Source organism: Zalophus californianus, chromosome 9 (assembly GCF_009762305.2).
Source record: "Zalophus californianus isolate mZalCal1 chromosome 9, mZalCal1.pri.v2, whole genome shotgun sequence".
NCBI lineage: Eukaryota > Metazoa > Chordata > Mammalia > Carnivora > Otariidae > Zalophus > Zalophus californianus.
In genome coordinates, this window is record NC_045603.1 from 46,911,220 (window position 1) to 46,930,474 (window position 19,255).

A 19,255-nucleotide genomic window follows, 5' to 3' on the forward strand; every position below is an offset into this window, starting at 1 on the left:
GTGAAGCAAAGGACAAGAACCCCCCCCCCACATGGAGTTTATGATCTAGAATGGGGGGGGTTGGTTGCGAGGGAATATAACCAAAAATTACAAAAATTAATTTTAGCCCTTAGTTTCCTAGCAAGGCTAACTCTGAAAAAACTTGTCAGAACAACAGAGTTCTATTATTTTCTCCCCCCCCTTTATAGCCCTGTCTGCTCCCTTTTGCATCCTGCTTGGCAGCTTCCCCACCCCCATCCTGCTTCCTCGGGGCTGTGTCTAGTCAACTGAATCTCAGGCTCTTGGGATGAAGCCCACCAATCTTTTTTTCCCCCCTAAAACCCTCTCCAGATGGTTCAGATGATCAGCCAGCCTGCTTCAGTCCTCTCTCTCCTCCCTGCTGCCACCCATCAAAATTTGCCCAATTTGTGGTTTTTCCCCCCCAGGACTGGGGGAAATGCTTGCTGCATTCCAAAGTGATGCTATTAGCTAAAGCTAATGCATTACTTTATTTTAAAAACTTCATGATACTAATAGTCTCCGATATTTGCAGAGTGCTTTTGTATTAGCAGAGCATTTTCATATACAGTAATCATTTTGGTCACATTACTACCCCAAGGAATAGGCAGGGTAGGTTTTGTTCCCCTCTTTTTACTGCTGAAGAGACTGAACCTCAGAGCAGTTGAGTCCTTTGCTCCGGGTTATTCCGCTCGGAAGAGCAGAGTCGGGATGAAGAGCCTTCCAATTCCTTAATTGTCCTCTTTCCCCGGTTCTCTTGCACTGTTCTCTCCAGATGATAATTTGAATTATTTTGCTAACATTTCATTATAACTCTAAAGGTGGAAATGCCAGGCACCAGAGTGGGCTGACAGGAAAGAACCCTGGGACGGGTGTGTCCTTGGCGTCTTAAATCAACTAGACAGATTTTCTGGTCCACCTCCAAGAAGAGCCAATGCTGTCGGAATCAAAATCACTATCAAGTGATAGATATATGGCTAATTAGACTAAGTGATACAGCCCGTGGGCCAGTGTTTATTGGCAACTGGGCTACTATCTGTCCCTTCAGCGAGCTGCTTCTGGCTCCTTCTCTGGCAGGCTGGCTGTCAGGAGCCAACTGTCCCTCCCACACACCCCCTCCACTCAAGAGTCAGCGTCCAGATGGTACCACTCTTTCCTCCCCTCTCCCGTACCCGAAATCGCTAGGGTGACCATGTAACTCATTCTCTGAAGTAGAGCAATTTTGAGAGAAAATGAGGGCAGTATTAATAATTATGCCAGGACCACAGGTGTAGACCAGGATCGTCCCGGATAAACCACGACCCTACTTCTCACCACCAAATAAGTGGTGAAAACTTTTTGAAAAGCAACTGACTGAATCAAAATTTGTTTTTTTCTTTCTTGGTGCGCTTCTGATAAAGGTGCCAGTACATACAAATGTATCCTCACATCACACAGAAAGAAAATATTCCTGGGACGTTGTGTGCTATAGAATGCCTGAGAAATCTGGCTAGTTAAGGAAACTTGTGAATTCTTTGGAAATGTAAAAAAAAAAAAAAAAAAAAAAATCGTTTCACAGTGGCTTTCCCGTGTCCTGTATAAGGTTGTGAAATTTAAATTTTCTATAACAGCGTCTCACCAGGTAGCAATCTATACTGGCCACAGTTACCCATAGTAGAATATTTAATTCTCACAAAAACCCCAGAGAGCAGCATAATACGGAGCACACAGACAGGACTCCGCTTTGCTGAGGCATCCTACCGGAACGGATACTGCTGCCCATCCTAGCAACGAAATCCTCAGTCACATAGCGTTTGCTCTGGGTTTTAATATTATAAAATAGTGTGCACTCATTGTGAACAAAAATTGAAAAATATGGAAAAGTGAAAAGCAGGAAAACAAATCATTCATAATCATTACCTCACTAGTAACTATTATTAGCATGCTGTATATTTAGTTCCAGATATTTGTATTTTTTATAACTTCTTTTTTACTTAGTTGGGACTATTCTATATCATTCTTGCTTTTCACTTAAATTATATTACATGTATTTTTCCATGTCACTATAAATTATAAGTGTAATTTTAAATAATTGCACAGTAACCCATTATGTAAAGAACATCTTGTTCACTTAACTATTCACAGCTTATAGGGCATGTAGGTTGTTTCCCACTTCTTATAAATAATGCCACAATGAATGCTTTATCCTAAAAGGTTTTTCTGTGCTTCATGTTATTTCTCGAAGCTAGATTCCAGAAACAAATTATCTTCAAATACATGAACATATTTAAGATTCTTGTTATATGTTATAAAAACCTTCCAACGGGCTTTTATCCGGTTTATATACCCATCAATAATAAATATGACCCTCACTAGCTCAGAATATATTCATATGTAAAACATGATATGTCTTTTGTTTTGCATTTCTTTGATCTCTAGAGAGGCTTAGCTATTTCCCATACATGGCTAACTAATTGTATTTTCTATTACACAAATTGTTTATATTATTTGCACACCAGAATTTTTGCTAATGTCACAAATTAGAAACATGTATAGTGTATGTTAAAAAAGCTCTGTATGTTCAGTATTGATAAAAATAGCAAAAAGATCCACTAAGAATTATTATGTGGATTATAGAATTAGAATAATATACAATTTTCTACAGAGAGCATTCAAGACATAATATATAAGCAACAAAACAGTGATGGTCAGTGAGATCCATCTTCATCAAGAACTGGCAAAACTCTGAGCCAGGGAGGCAGCAAGGACGATGCTGTCAGTCCTGGGCGTTGTGTGTCACATTCTAGACTCATTGTCTCACTTCCCTGAGTGCCTTCCTCTGCACTTGAATATTTGATCATTACATGCCTCCCGTCTGAAGCAGATGTTATCGTCATCTTTACGGATAAGAAGACCAGAGTTCAGAGAGGCATGTAACTTGCTCAAGACCACGCAGCTAGAAGAGTCAGACACTTTCTGATTCTAAACCTCATGATCTTTCCAGAAGTCAGATGCTTAAAAGCATTCAGAAAAACAAGAAAGCAAGGGAGCTGAAAATGTACTACAGTAGCAACTATCAAGTATTAAAGATGCCCTAGCCAGACTACACTGAGCATTAGTAACATAAAAACATTCATTTCACGCTCTGGATTATACTTTTCAAATGTTTATAAAAATTCCTACCTAGCCAAAGGCTGGCTCTTCTGGGCACTAGCTTACCTGAAAGGCATATAGCACAGTGGATAGGGTGCAGGCTCTGAAGCCCACCTGCCTGAATCTGAGTCTCCACTTTGCCATTTGCCACATTATAACCTGGGAACATTACTCCAAAGCTTGCCCTCAGGTTCCTCGTGTGTAAAAGACAGGGAGGAGGTGGTAATAACAGGACTTACCACATAGAGTTCTAGGGAAGAGTAAGCGTAGTAATACATGCAAAGCACTCAAAGTGATACCCGGGACATAGAAAATATTCAAGTAATGTCAGTTGTTGCTGTCATTATATGTATTAAGTCGTTTAAACTCATTACAACCCTGTGACTTTATGCCTACCCTACTGTGATCTCCCATTTACTGATGAGAAAATGGAAAATTTATACTAATTATAAAAACATAACATAAACACTTTTCAAACCTAAAAAAGGATCCCTGGCTATAGGTGTGAACCAGATTAGAAAAACAGTATATTTTCACTTCAGTGAAGTATAAAATGTGAAGGGAAAAAAAGTTACATTTTACATCAAAAACAAAATTAAGTAACATTAGACACTAACATAAAGGGGTTTTTTGCACATTCAACATTGAATGTGCAAAAAAAAAAAAAAAACCCAAAGAAAACTATTAAATGTGCAAGAAACATTGCAGAGGTTTGTAAACGGTTTTCTCTGAAGTCACTGACCTGGAGCAGTCAAAGGGATGCTGGCAGATCTATCAGTCATCCTTCTTTGTCCTATTTAAATGCCACTTATCCCTATTCTCAGTAGGCTTGAATAGGCTTGATTTCAGATGCCTGTGACTCATATTTGTACATACTAAATGTATTAAAAACATATTTTGTGCATCAACCTATACTTTCACTTTGAATGAAAAGTGCACACACACCCAAGCATTTTTTTTATTTTAAATCTTTATCCTGAGAACAGCCATACATCAAAATCCTAGGGGAAGTCAGTATAACTAAAATATTTTTATGAATGCTGTTCTTAAAAAATACGACGCTGGGGGAAATGGTTACACTCCTCTCCTGCCTCCTCTTTCAAATATGGCGGTAACCTCAGCTGGTGGATGGCCTCCTGTCCTGCACTGGGCACCCCAGGCCTGGCTCAGGAAGGCAGGGAAGGGAGGGGAGCAGAGGATGAATTGCAGATGTGAAGACCTAGAAGAAGTTACCAATGACTGGCAATCCAAAGGTGAGAAGCCTAAAGAAAGGAGACGGTGGTCAGTGAAGAAAGAGGAAGGATGCAGCAGAAAAAATGAGAGGAATGGATAGAGGTGAGGACTAAAATGGCAGGCAAGCCACAACAGAGAGGTGAGATTCACCTTTGCAAAAGGAAATCAAGCTACTGAAGAGACCTTTGGGCTGTGCTGGAGACAAATGAAGGGGTTTCTTTCTAAGGGCACTGAAACTCTTACGTCCAAGCCAAGAGGTATAAAGTATGGCAAAACAAACAAACAAACAAAAAAACAAAAAAACCCCACAAAAATAAGCTTCTCAGCCTATTGCTGTGTGTTTACAAGATTTACACACGCCACGTGGCAGCAAGCAAACTACTCATCCACTGAAGTTTACTTATACGTAAACTTGGCCTGTGGTTACTCCTGGTTTTCGTCTCCCGGAGTGATTGAATAGATAGGACATCTGTATCTGCAAATCTACACAAGGAAATGTTATCACCAAATAACCCAGCTGCATCGCGGGTTGTAACCTAAGTGATTTCTTGAACCATTTGGCTTCCTCAATTCCCTTTAGCCATCCTGGAGATGATTGAATTTCAAGTCAGTATTGAGTCTCCCTGAGAAGTTAGTCTTGTGTAGAGGAAAGGGAAGAACATTCAGATGGGTGGGGCTGGAGAATGGGCCATGTGAAGAGAACAGGTTGGCTAATACACCTCAGGGAGGATGGCTCTCTCCTCCTGACCACTACCCTTCGGTCACACGGACCCCCTGAAGTTCCCTAAGTGTATGCTATTTCACACCTTTGTGGTGTGAAATGCCCTGCCCTGGGAGAGCAGATTGTAATCTCTCCCCACCTGACAATGACATGTTCGTATGCCTGACTCTCCCTCTAGACAGTGAAGCCCTTGAAGGAAGGGAGGGAGCCTTACTCATCTTTGTATCTCTAACTCCCAGCACCAAGATGGACACATAGCTGTTTCTCAATATCTATTTGTTGAATGAAGGAATCAAATGCTTGAATACAGTTTTTTTAACCTATGAGAATTTTGTTTATGCAACTTTCTTAAAGCCTATAAAGCAAGATGGAGTGCATTGTTTTGTGTTTAAAATCACATTGGCCCCTGTGGCAATCAATGGAAATTTATGTAATCTGATTATTTACTATGTCACCAAACCTCTAGAGTTAGACAAAGACTGGAGGGTGGACCCAATTAAGAGACAGAGAGACATATGAGTACTTCACACAAGTGATAAATTAATATAAATACATTTAAAAGCTATTAAAATTTACATCTTAAAGTTAACCCTAAAGTAGGTATTCTTAATTTGGGGGCCAGGGATCTTTAGCAAGGACGCTTAGTAAGGATGAACTTTGAGGGGTGTTACCTAGGAACCATACAAAAAAGTCAGTCAAAATGAAGTCTATGAATATGTGTATTTCGCAAGGGAGCTGGTACATAGCTCTCATGAGATTCTCAAAGGTGTCTACAATCTAAAAATAATACAATCCATTAATGCAGAGACACTTGCAGAAACATGAAAAGAAATATGCACAAGGATGTTTGTCACAGCATTTTTTGAAAGTAAAAAATCGGAAACAATCTAAATGGACTTCAGTAAGGGAGTGTTGAACGCATATATAAAACATGTGTGATGTGTAGCATACATATCTAGGCATATTGTTCAGTGAAAGAGCAGATTACCACACAGCATGTATAATAAGGTCTTATTTATGGAAAATAATGTGCATGTGTATCTAGGCATAGAATGTGTCTGGAAAGACCATCACCAAATGTTAACAGTCATTGTTGATTGGTAGAATTTGGGATGTTTCTGTCCTTCCTTTTTACTATCCTGAATTGTTTGAATTTTTCAGGAGCATGTTATCATTTTCACAAAACAATAATACTATTTTCAAGAATTGAAGGGGATGTTTAGAGAAATGTAAGGAAGGCGGAATCGTAATTGACCACTATTGAAACCTTGGAAATTATTAGCCGTAAAGTTGGCATCCAAAGAGATCACTGCTGCTCCTCAAGTAGACCCCAGAGTAAGATAAATCGTAAGGCTGAGCCAGCATGGCTATTCCTATGTCTGAGTTTAAGAGTGTTCAAAGGAAGTGACAACTGGTCTTGGAAACTCCTGGCTCCATCTAGCTCACCATAAACTTGTTTTTCTGTGAAGACGCAAGAGCTCTGTACGATAATAAAACCATGTGTGTAAGAAGTAGAAACAATTGCTTATTACCACTTATGGTTGTGCCAGTCAGCCCGGTATGTGGCACAACCTGTTCCTGAAAGAGTTCAAGTTGCTCATCATCTGAATCAGAATCAGTTTAGAATCTTTTTTTATGTTTTTAACAGCTTTATCAAGGTATATTTGACACAATTTTATTTTTTTATTTAAAAAATTTTTAATTCCAGTATAATTAACGTACAGTGCTGTATTAGTTTCAGGCATACAATATAGTGTTTCAACAATTCTATACATTACTCAGTGCTCATCACAATAAGTGTGTCCTTAATCCCCATCACCTATTTCACCAATCCTCCCACATGTCCCCTCTGATAACTACCAGTTTGTTCTCTATGGTTAAGAGTCTAGCCTTTTTGTTTGTCTCTAGAACCTTCTTTCTTCCTAAAAGGACAAAGACCTTCTTTCAACCTTAGGTTTGAAATGTGAAATGTTTATTTGTAAGATTCAAAACCTTCGCAGAAAGACTACGTATGAATGCATATTTGACCTGAGTTAACACATCCTGGTTGATTTTAATTCTTTATTTTGGGGGTATGTGAAATAGCACCATGGTTCTAAGAGTCAAAACCATCCAAAACTACAAAACAGAGTATCAGGTAAGTGTCAATCTCCCAACCCTGCTACCCATTCCTACTTCCTCCTTCTTCCCACCCCACTCCCACCCAATTCTGAGTAACAAATTTCATTAGATTTAATCCTTTTATATCTTTTGCACAAATGAACAGATACATGTATATTTTATCTCCCCCTTTTCTTTCATGAAAGCAGGCGCACTATAGGAACTCTTTCTTCTATTTTTGAGATACAATTCACAGAATATAAAACTGTCCATTTTAAAGTGTACAGTTCACTGGTATTCAGTACCTTCACATGTCATACAAGTACCATCTCTGTTTAGTTCCACAGTATTTTCACTACCCCAAAGGGAATCCCCATAACCATTAAGAAGTTACTCCCCATTTCCCCATAGCCCCTGCCAATGACTAATCTGTTTTCTGTCTCCATGGACTTACCTAGTCTGGATATTTAATGTAAATGGAACTAGACAATATGTGTGACCTCTGGATCTGGTTTCTTTCACTTATCATAATGTTTTTGAGGTTCATCCACAATGTCGCATGTATCAGTACTTCATTTCTTTTTATGATTAAGTAATATTCCATTGTATGGATTTACCACATTTTGTTTATCTGTCCATCAGTTGATGAACAGTTGGGTGGTTTCCACCTTTTGGCTAATGTGAATAGGGCTGCCATGAACATTCATGTACAAATATTTGTTTGAATATCTATTTTCAATATTTTGGGGTAAAAACCTAGGAGTAGAATTGCCAGGTCATAGGGTAACTTCAATGTTTAACTTTTGGAAGAACCACCAAACCGTTGTCCATAGCAGCCACACCATTTTACATTCCTACCAGCAATGTACAAGGGTCCCAATTTCTCCACATCCTTGCCTACACATGCTATTTGCTGTGTTTATTTTTTAATTATAGCCGTCCTAGTGGGTGTGAAGTGTACCTCATTGTGGTTTTGATGTGCATTTGCCTAATGACTAATGATGTCAAATATCTTTCCACATGCTTATTTGCTGTAGGCACTCTTTTGCATTTTGTTTTTTTTCACCCGATACACCCTGGAAGTCACTCCCTATCAATTTATAAAGATCATTCTTATTCCTTTTTGCATCTGTGTAGTACTCCATTTTGCGGATTACCATAGTTTATTCAACCACTTGCCTACATATAGGCATTTAGGTTCTATCCAACATTTTGCAGCTGCAAATAATGCTGCAGTTGATTTCTTGGTACATATGCATTTTTGCATTATTGGAGGCATACTTCAAGATGGATTTTTGGAAATGTGATTGCTGAGTCAAAGGGGAGTTAATATGTAATTTTGTTAGATATTAATGACGTATGCAAAGTACAATCCTGATTCTCTTAAATAGTCTAATGATAAATACAACAAAATTAAACTTTTTAAAGATGGGTTTGCAGAAGGGAAGCCAAAGAGAAAGAAGCAACCCCTTAGTTTTTCCATGAGGGAAAGGAAACTGTATATAACTTACCTTTTTCTTTGGTCTTCTTATAAGAGATAATGCTATACTAAGGAAAAAGTAGCCTTGTCCACACACAAGCAGATCTCATTTTCCTAAAGGCAAGATTTATGTTTTTATAGGATGCCATGAGGTCTATGAGCTGAATTCTAGGAGTTTGCTTTTATGCAACTCACTTTTGTGCTTTTAATTTAGTCTAATCATGAGTCTATGTGAAAAACAGATATGAGTGAATATGAGTCATCCCCAAACTATCAGGGTATGTAGAGGGTGGGTAAGGAGTGAAGACAAGACTTAATTCTCAATTTACCTCCATTTTTATGTCACAGAAATATTGAAATATATCAGAATGTGCTCTGAAATACCCTTTAACAGAATATCTACACCCTTCATATACTATTACTCTGCTATTGGGATGTAGTCATTAAAATTCCACTAAAGGACTTTGGTAACTTAATCTTTACCAAGAATCATATCCCCTATCCCAGAAGGGCATTCAAGGTCAAGAACCTCGAGGCCCCTTATGTGCCACAAGAATGATATCACCACCACCTAGACCATCATTAAAGAACATTTACTGTATTCATCCTTTCATTACCCTGTTATTTTAATGGGTGTGCAATGCATTTGTCACCGGCAAAGTGAGTGCTCAGTCCCATGCCTGGAACAAAATGATGCTATGGAGTATTCAATAGGAAGTAGAAGGAATCGATTTATTCCTGCCTCTTTCCTCATAGCTATTTAATATACAGTGGTATCCTCATCTGAATCTCCTTGAGCTCAGTTTAAAAAAAAAATGTAAGAGGCAGAGTTACAGATGGATGCCTGGAAGAGGCCATTTACACCCCTACTCTCTAAATTCCTGAGTTAGCTAAGGATACAGAAATTCAGAAGAGAGGTGACCACATAATGCAGGTGTAGCATTCCACAGTCCAGAGAGAATGCAAAGTCAGTACTCAGAGGTCCCTAAACGCTCTCAGTCTTTAGCTTTCTGGAGTGGTATAAAACTGCTGCAGGAAAAATACCAAGTCTCTTCATTTTCATTCTATAAAAAGCATATGAAAAAGATGGGCTAAACATCTGAGTAAAAATATATGTTCTCTTATTCATATCACAAATATTTATTGGGTGCCTATTAGATGCCAGGCACTTTTCTGGGCGTTAGATATAAAGCAAGTAACAAAATAACGGAGTCGGTTCTCAAGAAATTTACATGAGAAAAAGTGGGAACCTCCCTAGTCTCTTTTTAAATGTATTCATTCAATAAATATTTATTGAACTAGGCATTGGACACACTTTGTTTTCATCAGTGAGCAAAACAGACAGCCCCCTGCCCTCGTGAAACTTCCAATTTAGTAGGGAGGAGTAAGGCAATAAACACAATAAAGGTGTGAATTAGGTGGTATATTTAAAGGGGAAATGGCTCCCTGCCCAGCGGGGAGCCTGCTTCTCCCTCTCCCTCTGCCTGCCACTCCACCTGCTTGTGCGCTCTCTCTCTCTCTCTCTCTCTCTCTGTCAAATAAATAAATAAATAAAATCTTTAAAAAAATAAAGGACATAAATGGCGTGGATAAAAAGCAAAAGGATAAAGGGGATCCAGACTGCAATGGGGACAGAGGTGTGCTGGGTCAGTATGCAACTTTAAGTACAATTATCAGATCATTGAGAAAATATTTGAGCAAAGATTAGAAAGAGTGAGGGAGACAACATCTCAAATACCTGTAGGAAGGGCATTCCAGGCACAAAGATGAGCCATTCCTAAGGCTTTAAGATGGGACCATGCCAGACATGTTCCAAGAAAGACAAGAGACGAATGTGACCCATTGGATAGAGAAGAATAATAGGAAATGAGGCCTGAGAGGAAATGGGGCAAGCCATGAAACTTGCAGATGGTTTAAGGACTTGGGCTTTTAACAGGGAGCCATGGAGGGGCTTTGAGCAGAGGAGCGACACCACTCACCTGATTTACCTTTCAGTATGAGCACTCTGCCTTCTTGTCAGAAGACTGAAGGGAGCATGTGGAGAGCAGGGAGGCATGCCGGGAAGCTGCTAGAATAAGCTGGGAGAGCAATGATGGTGGCTCAAGGGAGGTGGGAGAGGAAGAGACAGGGATGTGAGAAGAGAATGAGATGACAGATTCTGAGTCTATTTGGACAGTGGAGGATTTGTGGAAGACTGGACTGTGGTATGAAAGAAAGAGAGTAGCTGAGAGTGACTCCAAGGTTTTTACCTCTTGGCAGGAAGGAATTTTCATCAACTGACATGAAAGGTTGCAGGTGGAGTATTTTTTAGGGAAAAGATTAGGAGTCCAGTTTGAGGCATGTTGGATTTGAGATGTTGATGAGAATATGACGAATATTCTGGAGTTGGGGGAAAGATCTGAGCTGGAGGAATAGATTTGGAAGTGATATCAAATAAGATTTTTTATTGCATATGATTAAATATGAAAATATGGATGTTATTTTAAAAATACAAAATTATATGGAGCACAAACTGAAGTTTCTCCTTCATTCTCTTACTCCAAACCCACTACCCTCCCCAACAGTAGCCATTAAGCAACAACGCACCGTATGAGAGAACCAGAACCAACATCTGTTTTTCATTTCCACATGCATTTTACCTCAGACAGAAAGGTGTCTTAGAGGTATCCAGATATTTATGCTTAGAATTTTTCTATTTACCTATATCTTCCCTTTGCCCACATAGTTTTATAATTTCCAAATGACCACCTTCTACCACTATAGTGGTGAAGTAACAGAATTTCTCAGCTGTTTGGAATATACTTGGATTTACATGCTTTTCATGTAAAACTAAACTGTTTTTTAGTTGGTTCTGTGTTGCAGGCTTTTTTTTTCTCTAGTGATCAGGAATGTACCTGAGCTAAGCGGTACCATCCATTTAAGAAATACCATTGATTAGAAAGCACAGGATACACTTTAAGCACCATAGTAATAATTCTCTAGACTCTAAGCTTCCATCCCTAAAATAGAACAGCGTTTCTGTACCTTCCATTAGAAAAAGATAACCTTCAGAATTTGAACTAATGCATTCTGTTTTGCTGAGCTGGCAATTACTCAGTGTAAGGAAAGTAATGATGACTCCTCAAATATCCAGTCTCTTATGAGCTTAGAGCTTCATCTGTAATAAAATTCAATAGCCTTTCTAATCCTAGAAGTTCTCTATTTCTCCCCTGAAGTCATAAAGAAAAAAAATTAATTAACCCCACTTTGGTTTGATTTTTGGCAGAGTTCTATCGCCAACAACATGTATCAGAAACCTCCATACATCCGGACTGACACATGGCTTGTCCCAATCAGCTGCTTGCTATGCAGCGATTGCATGCTTCACAGCAACCAGTAAAGAAAGAGAAACAAGAAAAAGTAAGGCAGGAGTTCTCAAGAAGCTTACAGTCCCTCTGAGCCAATAAAAAATTATCTGGCGGGCAAAAATATCACTGTGCATGGTTCTCAAACCAACTGAGCCAAGGTACTCTGCCGTGGGAAAAAAAAAGGCATGAATGAATGTTCTCAATAGAAAGTTTATGAATTTTTCCTGGGCTTTAGCACTGACTACTATCTTTTTTAGAGAGATCCAGCATATTGCAAAATGAGTTAAGTGCCAGAAAAATTATTAACAGAATTATTAACAGAAAAACTGAGGATTAGCTAATCATACATAATTCAACAACTTGACTTTTTCTGGGCACATGAGCTCCTACTTGTGATTTACTTTGCACCCATTTCTTTCTGATAAAATGTTCTTATTTGCAGGATCAAATAAAACATCAAAGTTACGTGGTGCCCTACAGAGAACCGTGTCACTTGAACAAATCTGAAATCATATTCTGTAGTTCTTGTTCTTCATAAGCAAATGGGCTCAAAGGACAAAGCGAGAGTCCTAGCAGCCATCTCTTTCCTCCTCCTCCTTTCGCTCCCCGTAGCCCCTACAACTGTTTCTGCCTCTGGTAGTAGTTTTCCTCGGGGCTCTCTCTCACCACCCTTCCTCTGCATTCCACTCACCCACCACCCCAGTTCATACCAGAACAGCCATAACTCCAAACTGGTTCCCTTCCTATAGTCCCTGCCCACTCAAATCCATCACACTCTGTGCTCACAGACTCACCTTTCTGCAGCACAGATTTTTTTCAAGCCCTTTTCCTGTTCAGAAACATTTAATGATTCCTTACTCCCCATTTAATAACGTCCAGAAGTGGGGCACCTGGGTGGCTCAGTTGGTTAAACGTCTGCCTTCGGCTCAGGTCATGATCCCAGAGTCCTGGGATCGAGTCCCGTACCCGCTCCCTGCTCAGTGGGGCTTCTGTTTCTCCTTCTCCCTCTGCCTCCACTCATGTTCTCTCTCTCAAATGAATAAATAAAATCTTTTAAAATTTTTGAAATAAATTAAAAAATAATGTCCAAAAGTCTTAGAGTCAGAATCCAATTCTCCAAAATACAACTTCTGGTCTTTGAATATTTGAATGCAAAGTTTTGCATGCACGTGACCATGTTCAACCAAGCACGCTGAAGAAATTTGGCAAAGACTTCTCACATCAATGAAATAAACAGAAGAGTTTAAAATGAATGTGGGGCTTTTTAAACAGTTGGTTCTCCTTGAGGAAGTGGCAGGGGCTACCTCAGTTTTTTCTCGTTTGCCTTTGAGAAACAATGGGTGATTTATCCTGACACCTATGGATAAATATCAGTATTCTCATCACTTAGAAATGATCAGTTGTTCTTTATGAATTTTCCTGTCACTGGATCTTTACTGGAATCAAAGCAAATGTGTTTATTAGGATTGTTGAGAGTCAGAGTGTCAGGATCACATAACCTGATGTTTGCTGTCAAAAGAAAATATGACTGGAATGGTATGTGCATATATATATGCATATATATACATACATATATATTTGTTGTTCATATATATATACACACACAGAGATGTCTATCATATTGTTTGCTATTAATTATAGGAGTTAAAATATTTTTTATAAAAGTCTAAAAAGATGAACTTTATGCCAAATGATTACCACTCCTCTAGGGTGGCATGACAGAGTATGACTCTGTTCTTCATATGTTGTTTTACTTTTTATTTTTTAATAAGCATGTGTTACTTTCAGAATCTGGAAAAATGTCTGTTTTTAACAAGAAACTTTAAAGTTTTCTTCAAAAAGTCATATGAACAGTTAACTGTGCAATTTGGTGTTTGTTGGATATTTTAAAATTAGCTACAGTGGCCTGTCCCCTCTAATGGGTTAACTTCTGAAAGGCATTTTTCGGGACATGTTAGACATAGCCACTGGGCTCAGAACTCAATAATGAGAGTTTGTTCATTTAGTCTAATCACTATTGACTAATGTGCATTTAGAATGCGATCTCAACCATTAATTAGTCATTCCTCAAAACAGTGCGATGGGAAAGATGAACATCATTAACCTTGTTTAAAAGTGAGACCAGCCAACCGTGCCCCATAGAGGAGGCCGACTCCCCTGGTTACCCAGTCATGACTGCTGGGAATCCTGCCACATTTCAGGACCACCACACATCTAGTAGGAGACACAAAAGTGAGAATTTTTTAAAAACACCTCCCATGTTTCTTTTTTTTTTTTTTTTTGAAGATTTTATTTATTTATTTGACAGAGAGAGAGACACAGGGAGAGAGGGAACACAAGCAGGGGGAGTGGGAGAGGGAGGAGCTGGCTTCCGCTGAGCAGGGAGCCCAATGTGGGGCTCGATCCCAGGACCCCGGGACCATGACCTGAGCCATCCAGGTGCCCCCAAACACCTCCCATGTTTCTATTTCACAAGCACTTGGGTTTAGATTTGTTCAAACTCTATAACATTGATAGTCTTGCAAACCCTTATAAATGCACCATCAGGTCTATCCAACCACTTTTCATGGCAACCAAATGTAAAATGTGCAGCATGATATATGTGCTTTTAAAACATTCACAAATTTCCCCAAATGTACTACAGAAGTATCATGGTGACGATAAGATGATAATCAGACAACAGGTGCATATTGAATATCCATTATACGCAGGGCTCCATTCTGGAACTATGAACAGGGATGGGGGAAGAAATCAGACACCTATGCTCTGTCTTTGTTCTAGGGTACTTATAGTTTGATAAAGAAACCAGGCAAATGCATATAAAACTTAAAAATGCTGTAAAAAAAACCTTTTCAATGTATATTTCTCAATTTTAGAATAAGCACTTTTTTATAATTTTCTCACAAAAAAATATATGTTTTTTGTAGTCATTTCAGTTAAGCTGAAGTTGCAATGCTTGGTGCACACATTACTTTAGAAGGTTGCAAAGGCCCTAAATTATTTATTTCATTATTTAAAGAATGCCGATGAACTACGTCTCTCAAGAAGGAAACTATGGAAGCCATTTTGAATTGTTAAAAAATTTTCCTAGCTGCCCACGGAAGGATAACAAATGTAATGAATCCGTGTGCTATTTTCCACTACACTAAGCCATCACACATAATAATTTTCTATGCTCTTCTAAAATATGCACTTGCACGCACATGTGCACACACACTCACACAAACATACATGCTTGTTGCTTTTAATGGAAGAGCATTCTCGATATCTCTCAAACGAGTGAAAATCTTGTTTATATTCTCGTCTGCCCCAGTTTATGGCCTCACAAAAACTCGCTCTTCATCCTAAGCACACACAGACTGTCCCGATTCCCCTTTTTGCCCAGTGAAGCCTCTTCAGAACACTTTAGGGAACAATGGATCTTTCTTCCTTGATCCCAGGGTAGAATCAAAATGAAAATAACAGACTTAAAGGGCCCAACCTCCTTCACGTCACCTCCGACTTCTCATTCAAAGGGGTACTTTGGGCGGCAGGTGGAGTTATAATTATAGAGTAGAAAAAAGCTACATCAGCAGCTGTTGCTTCTGTTTGTTCCCGGCTATAACTGTCATCAGTGGGCAAATTGGCATAAACAGGCCTCCACAAGTGGAAAAACATTTAACTCCTGGACTTGTCACACTCCGGGTCTTCTCGGTGGCCAAAGAAGGAAAGAAAATCTGAGTGTGCATGAGCGAAGCGTGAAACCGAGCGCAACACCGACCTGAAGGCTCCTCTTCAGGGGGAGCCTGAAATTGGAAGATTTTCTTTCCTGTCGGAGACTCCAAACCCAAGAAATAGGTTAGTGCACAAAGAGTACCCATGCATTTTCATTCTGACCTCTACTCTATCTGATCTTAATTTTTCAGAAGGCTGAAACAGACGGGTGAACTGTTAAAGAAAGTGGAGGACTGTTACCTAAAACGAGGCTGCCTGTGAGAACAAATTATGAAATGGGCTTAATTTATTATGCTCCTCTCCCACAATTTTGGCTGTACTCACATTAGACAGAGAGACAAAGTAAAGATGGGAAAATGAGACTGGTTTTGTGGCATGGTTCCTGTCCTCTTGTAATGCCACTTACTTATGCCAAGAAGCCCCGGTTTCTTTACGAACATCAGTGATGTCGAAGACTTAAGTTTGTGAATATAGTGCCAGAGTTTTATTTCTTTAAGGGAAACAAGGCAAATTAGAGTTGGATTGTTTTCCCACCTCTGAATAAAGACAGGAAATTTTCTTGTTTTTTTTTTTAAGATTTTATTTATTTATTTGTCAGAGAGCATGCACAAGCAGGAGCAGTGGCAGGCAGAGGGAGAGGGAGAAGCAGGCTTCCTCCTGAGCAGGGAGCCCGATGCGGGGTTCGATCCCAGGACCCTGGGATCATGACCTGAGCTGAAGGCAGCCGCTTAACTGACTGAGCCACCCACGCGTCCCAGGAAATTTTCTTGTTTAGATAAAACGTGCGTTGCAGGCTACTTCATGTAAGAAATCTGCTAGAGGATTTACTTCCTGTGTCTAGCCCAATTCTACCTAAAACCTAAGTAGCTCTATAAGACCCTCCTCATAGATCCTTTTGAAGCAAAAAAGATTTCAAAGAAATTTCATGTTATCTGTATATGCTCCACGTTAGAGAGTAGTGGGGCAGGATTTTCAAGCAAAGATTAGTTCAGGGCCATCTCAGAACTTGAATGTTTGCTGTCTTGTTGAAAAGCAATGGAATTGCAGAGAACTCACTGGAACTAGGCATTGGGGTCCAATTCTCATCCTACTCACATCTATGGAACAGATCCAAGTAGAGAGAGCCCAAATAATGGCCTCCTTTTGGTCAGCTCCAAACAGAAAGTGAACCTCCCTCAGTATTTTATGCATGACTTTTCCTTGGGGAAAGCACACCTATCCTACTACCGCAGTGGCCCTTTCTTGTAAAGTGTACACAGTGCTTACCGTGCACTCAGAGCCCCACTACAGAGGTACCCACATCCAACTAACGCCACCAAAAGTGACCCATGAATTAAATTCCCATAAGAGGCTTCTTTTCAACAATTTATCTCCTGATTTCTAAGAAGAGAGCCATAAGTTCCCCTTAGGAAATTTAAGGATGAAATAAATACTTCTTTACATACTTTAGCAAATAAAGACCCAAACAGTAAGTTTGGCCAGTGCTTTTGAAAATGTCAATTAATATAGCATACCGATACCCTAAATCTTCCCATGAATTAAGAAAATACATGACAGGTGATACCACAACATATTTCATATATCATATTTATTCATTCAAATATTACTGGGTGATGACTATAAAACCTGAAAATAATATTTAGAAATCGAAGCAGGTTCTAATATCACCTTTTCCAGAGACTACTTTCCTCCCCTTTTCTACCAAAAGATTTAACGCAGAGATGGTGCTTATCTCCAAATTCCAAATCGTTTAAACAGAGAAAGGCAGAATGGGGAGATGGCTGGTCAGTGGCTTGAGTTTCTTTGAGACATAGACTTATGCTGAATCTTAAACATTGCTTTTTACTTGTGTTTTGTCTTCTTGCTCTTCTAGAAAAAAAAGCTCTCCAAGATGACTGTCACGTACTCCAGTAAAGTAGCAAATGCCACTTTTTTTGGATTTCATAGGTTACTCCTCAAGTGGAGGGGCAGCATCTACAAACTACTGTACAGGGAATTTATTGTCTTTGCTGTTTTTTACACGGCGATAAGTTTGGTGTACAGGTACCTTCCTTTGCATGTCTCTTATATGGCCATCAAATATCACGTAAGAATACAGTCTCAAAAATCTGAGCCTTTGGTTGCCGCTGACTTTTGCATTATGTAACCTCCTCCTTTGCATGATCCTCTCTTGCCTCTTCAACTCAGGACAGAGTATTTTAATCCACACCTAACCGTGCTTAGGATGCTAAGTAGACTCTAACTATCATATTCAGGTGGCTCTCATTCCCGCCCCACGTTAATTGATCACAACGAGGGATTAGTCATGCTGCCAGAGCTTTGCTAGAGGTACAAAAGGGAAGATTTATGCGTAAATCATCGCTCAGTGATGATTTTGAATGGCAAAGGCCACAGATGAATAACCATTTGTGCCTATCTGCTATGTCATTGATAATTTCAGTTTATGATTTGACAGCTCATAGCAACTACCCACATAAGTAAGGTGTTCGTGAGTGGTGTATATCAGGCAACTTTCCTTTCTTTTGCCTGGAATGACAAGATCTTATCCCGGATGGTGCCTGTCAATCTTACCAATACCTCAACTAAGCCTGAAAACTAATTTATTTATATCTTCTGAGTTCGGGGCATGTTACATTCACAACAGAAGATGTTTATTCTTTATAACATCACAACCTATGCCTGTCAGACTGACAGAAAATTTGAGAAAAATCATGTCCAAGAAATACTTTCATGTCTAAAATTATAGTCTTAATAAAATTTTATCAGTAATACCAAGGAGAAGCTTTATGAGTTTTTTTAAATTAAAATTGATGCATACATTTCTACTCTGGGGAAGTTAAAACTTAAGAAAGCTAAAGGTTTTTGAGGCTGTATTTCCACCTTTTCGATGTATTTCAGTTTGTTCTTTCCTGCATACAGATGAACAAATTTGTATTATCATTGCTCTTACCTACCTTCTTCTTTGCAGCAGCAGGACTCCATCTGAAGAAGAGGGATAGTAATTTGGCCAGCTGATAATTATCAAAAGTAGAATAGGAAGAGCTATTTTGCTGCCTATCAAAAATATCTGTAAAGGGAAAGTTTTATTTACAAACCTCTAATGATCCTTCAGATGTGTCTTATAAATACAATATTATTTGGACAATTTATTTTTGTGTCAACTAATCCTTCAGAATATGAAATGGTGGAAGGCACATGACGTTTCAGAATAATTGTCTCATTAGTTTATTTTTACTAATGTGAGTTTATTGCTGCTACTGCTGCTTAGGATAGAATAGCATTCAGAGCAGCTGCATCATAGCCAGAAATGCTCCATGGGGCCTCAACTTTTGCTCCAGGATCTTATTTATACCCCACAAAATTGTATGCATATATTCCTTCTAAAGACCAAAAGTGCTTACATTTATAACTATGATCAGTTGTGCAAATCATTCTTTGTTTTTTCAAGTTCAACTATAAAATCTTGTTAAAATAGATGTTTGATCTTGATTGAAGGTATACCAAGATCTATAGGCTGAATTTACCAAAAAA

At 39.0% G+C, this 19,255-nt stretch overlaps 1 protein-coding gene across 1 annotated transcript in view; it reads left to right on the forward strand.

Moving 5' to 3' along the window:
* Positions 1-15,723: 15,723 nt before the first annotated feature.
* BEST3 (bestrophin 3) overlaps positions 15,724-19,255 on the forward strand; it is a 34,388-nt gene continuing 30,856 nt past the window's right edge. Inside the window, exons 1-2 of the mRNA XM_027594765.1 lie at positions 15,724-15,847; positions 17,598-17,767. Of these exons, the coding sequence (XP_027450566.1) occupies positions 17,616-17,767 (152 nt within the window). The 5' untranslated portion in view covers positions 15,724-15,847; positions 17,598-17,615. The remainder of the gene's footprint in view (positions 15,848-17,597; positions 17,768-19,255) is intronic.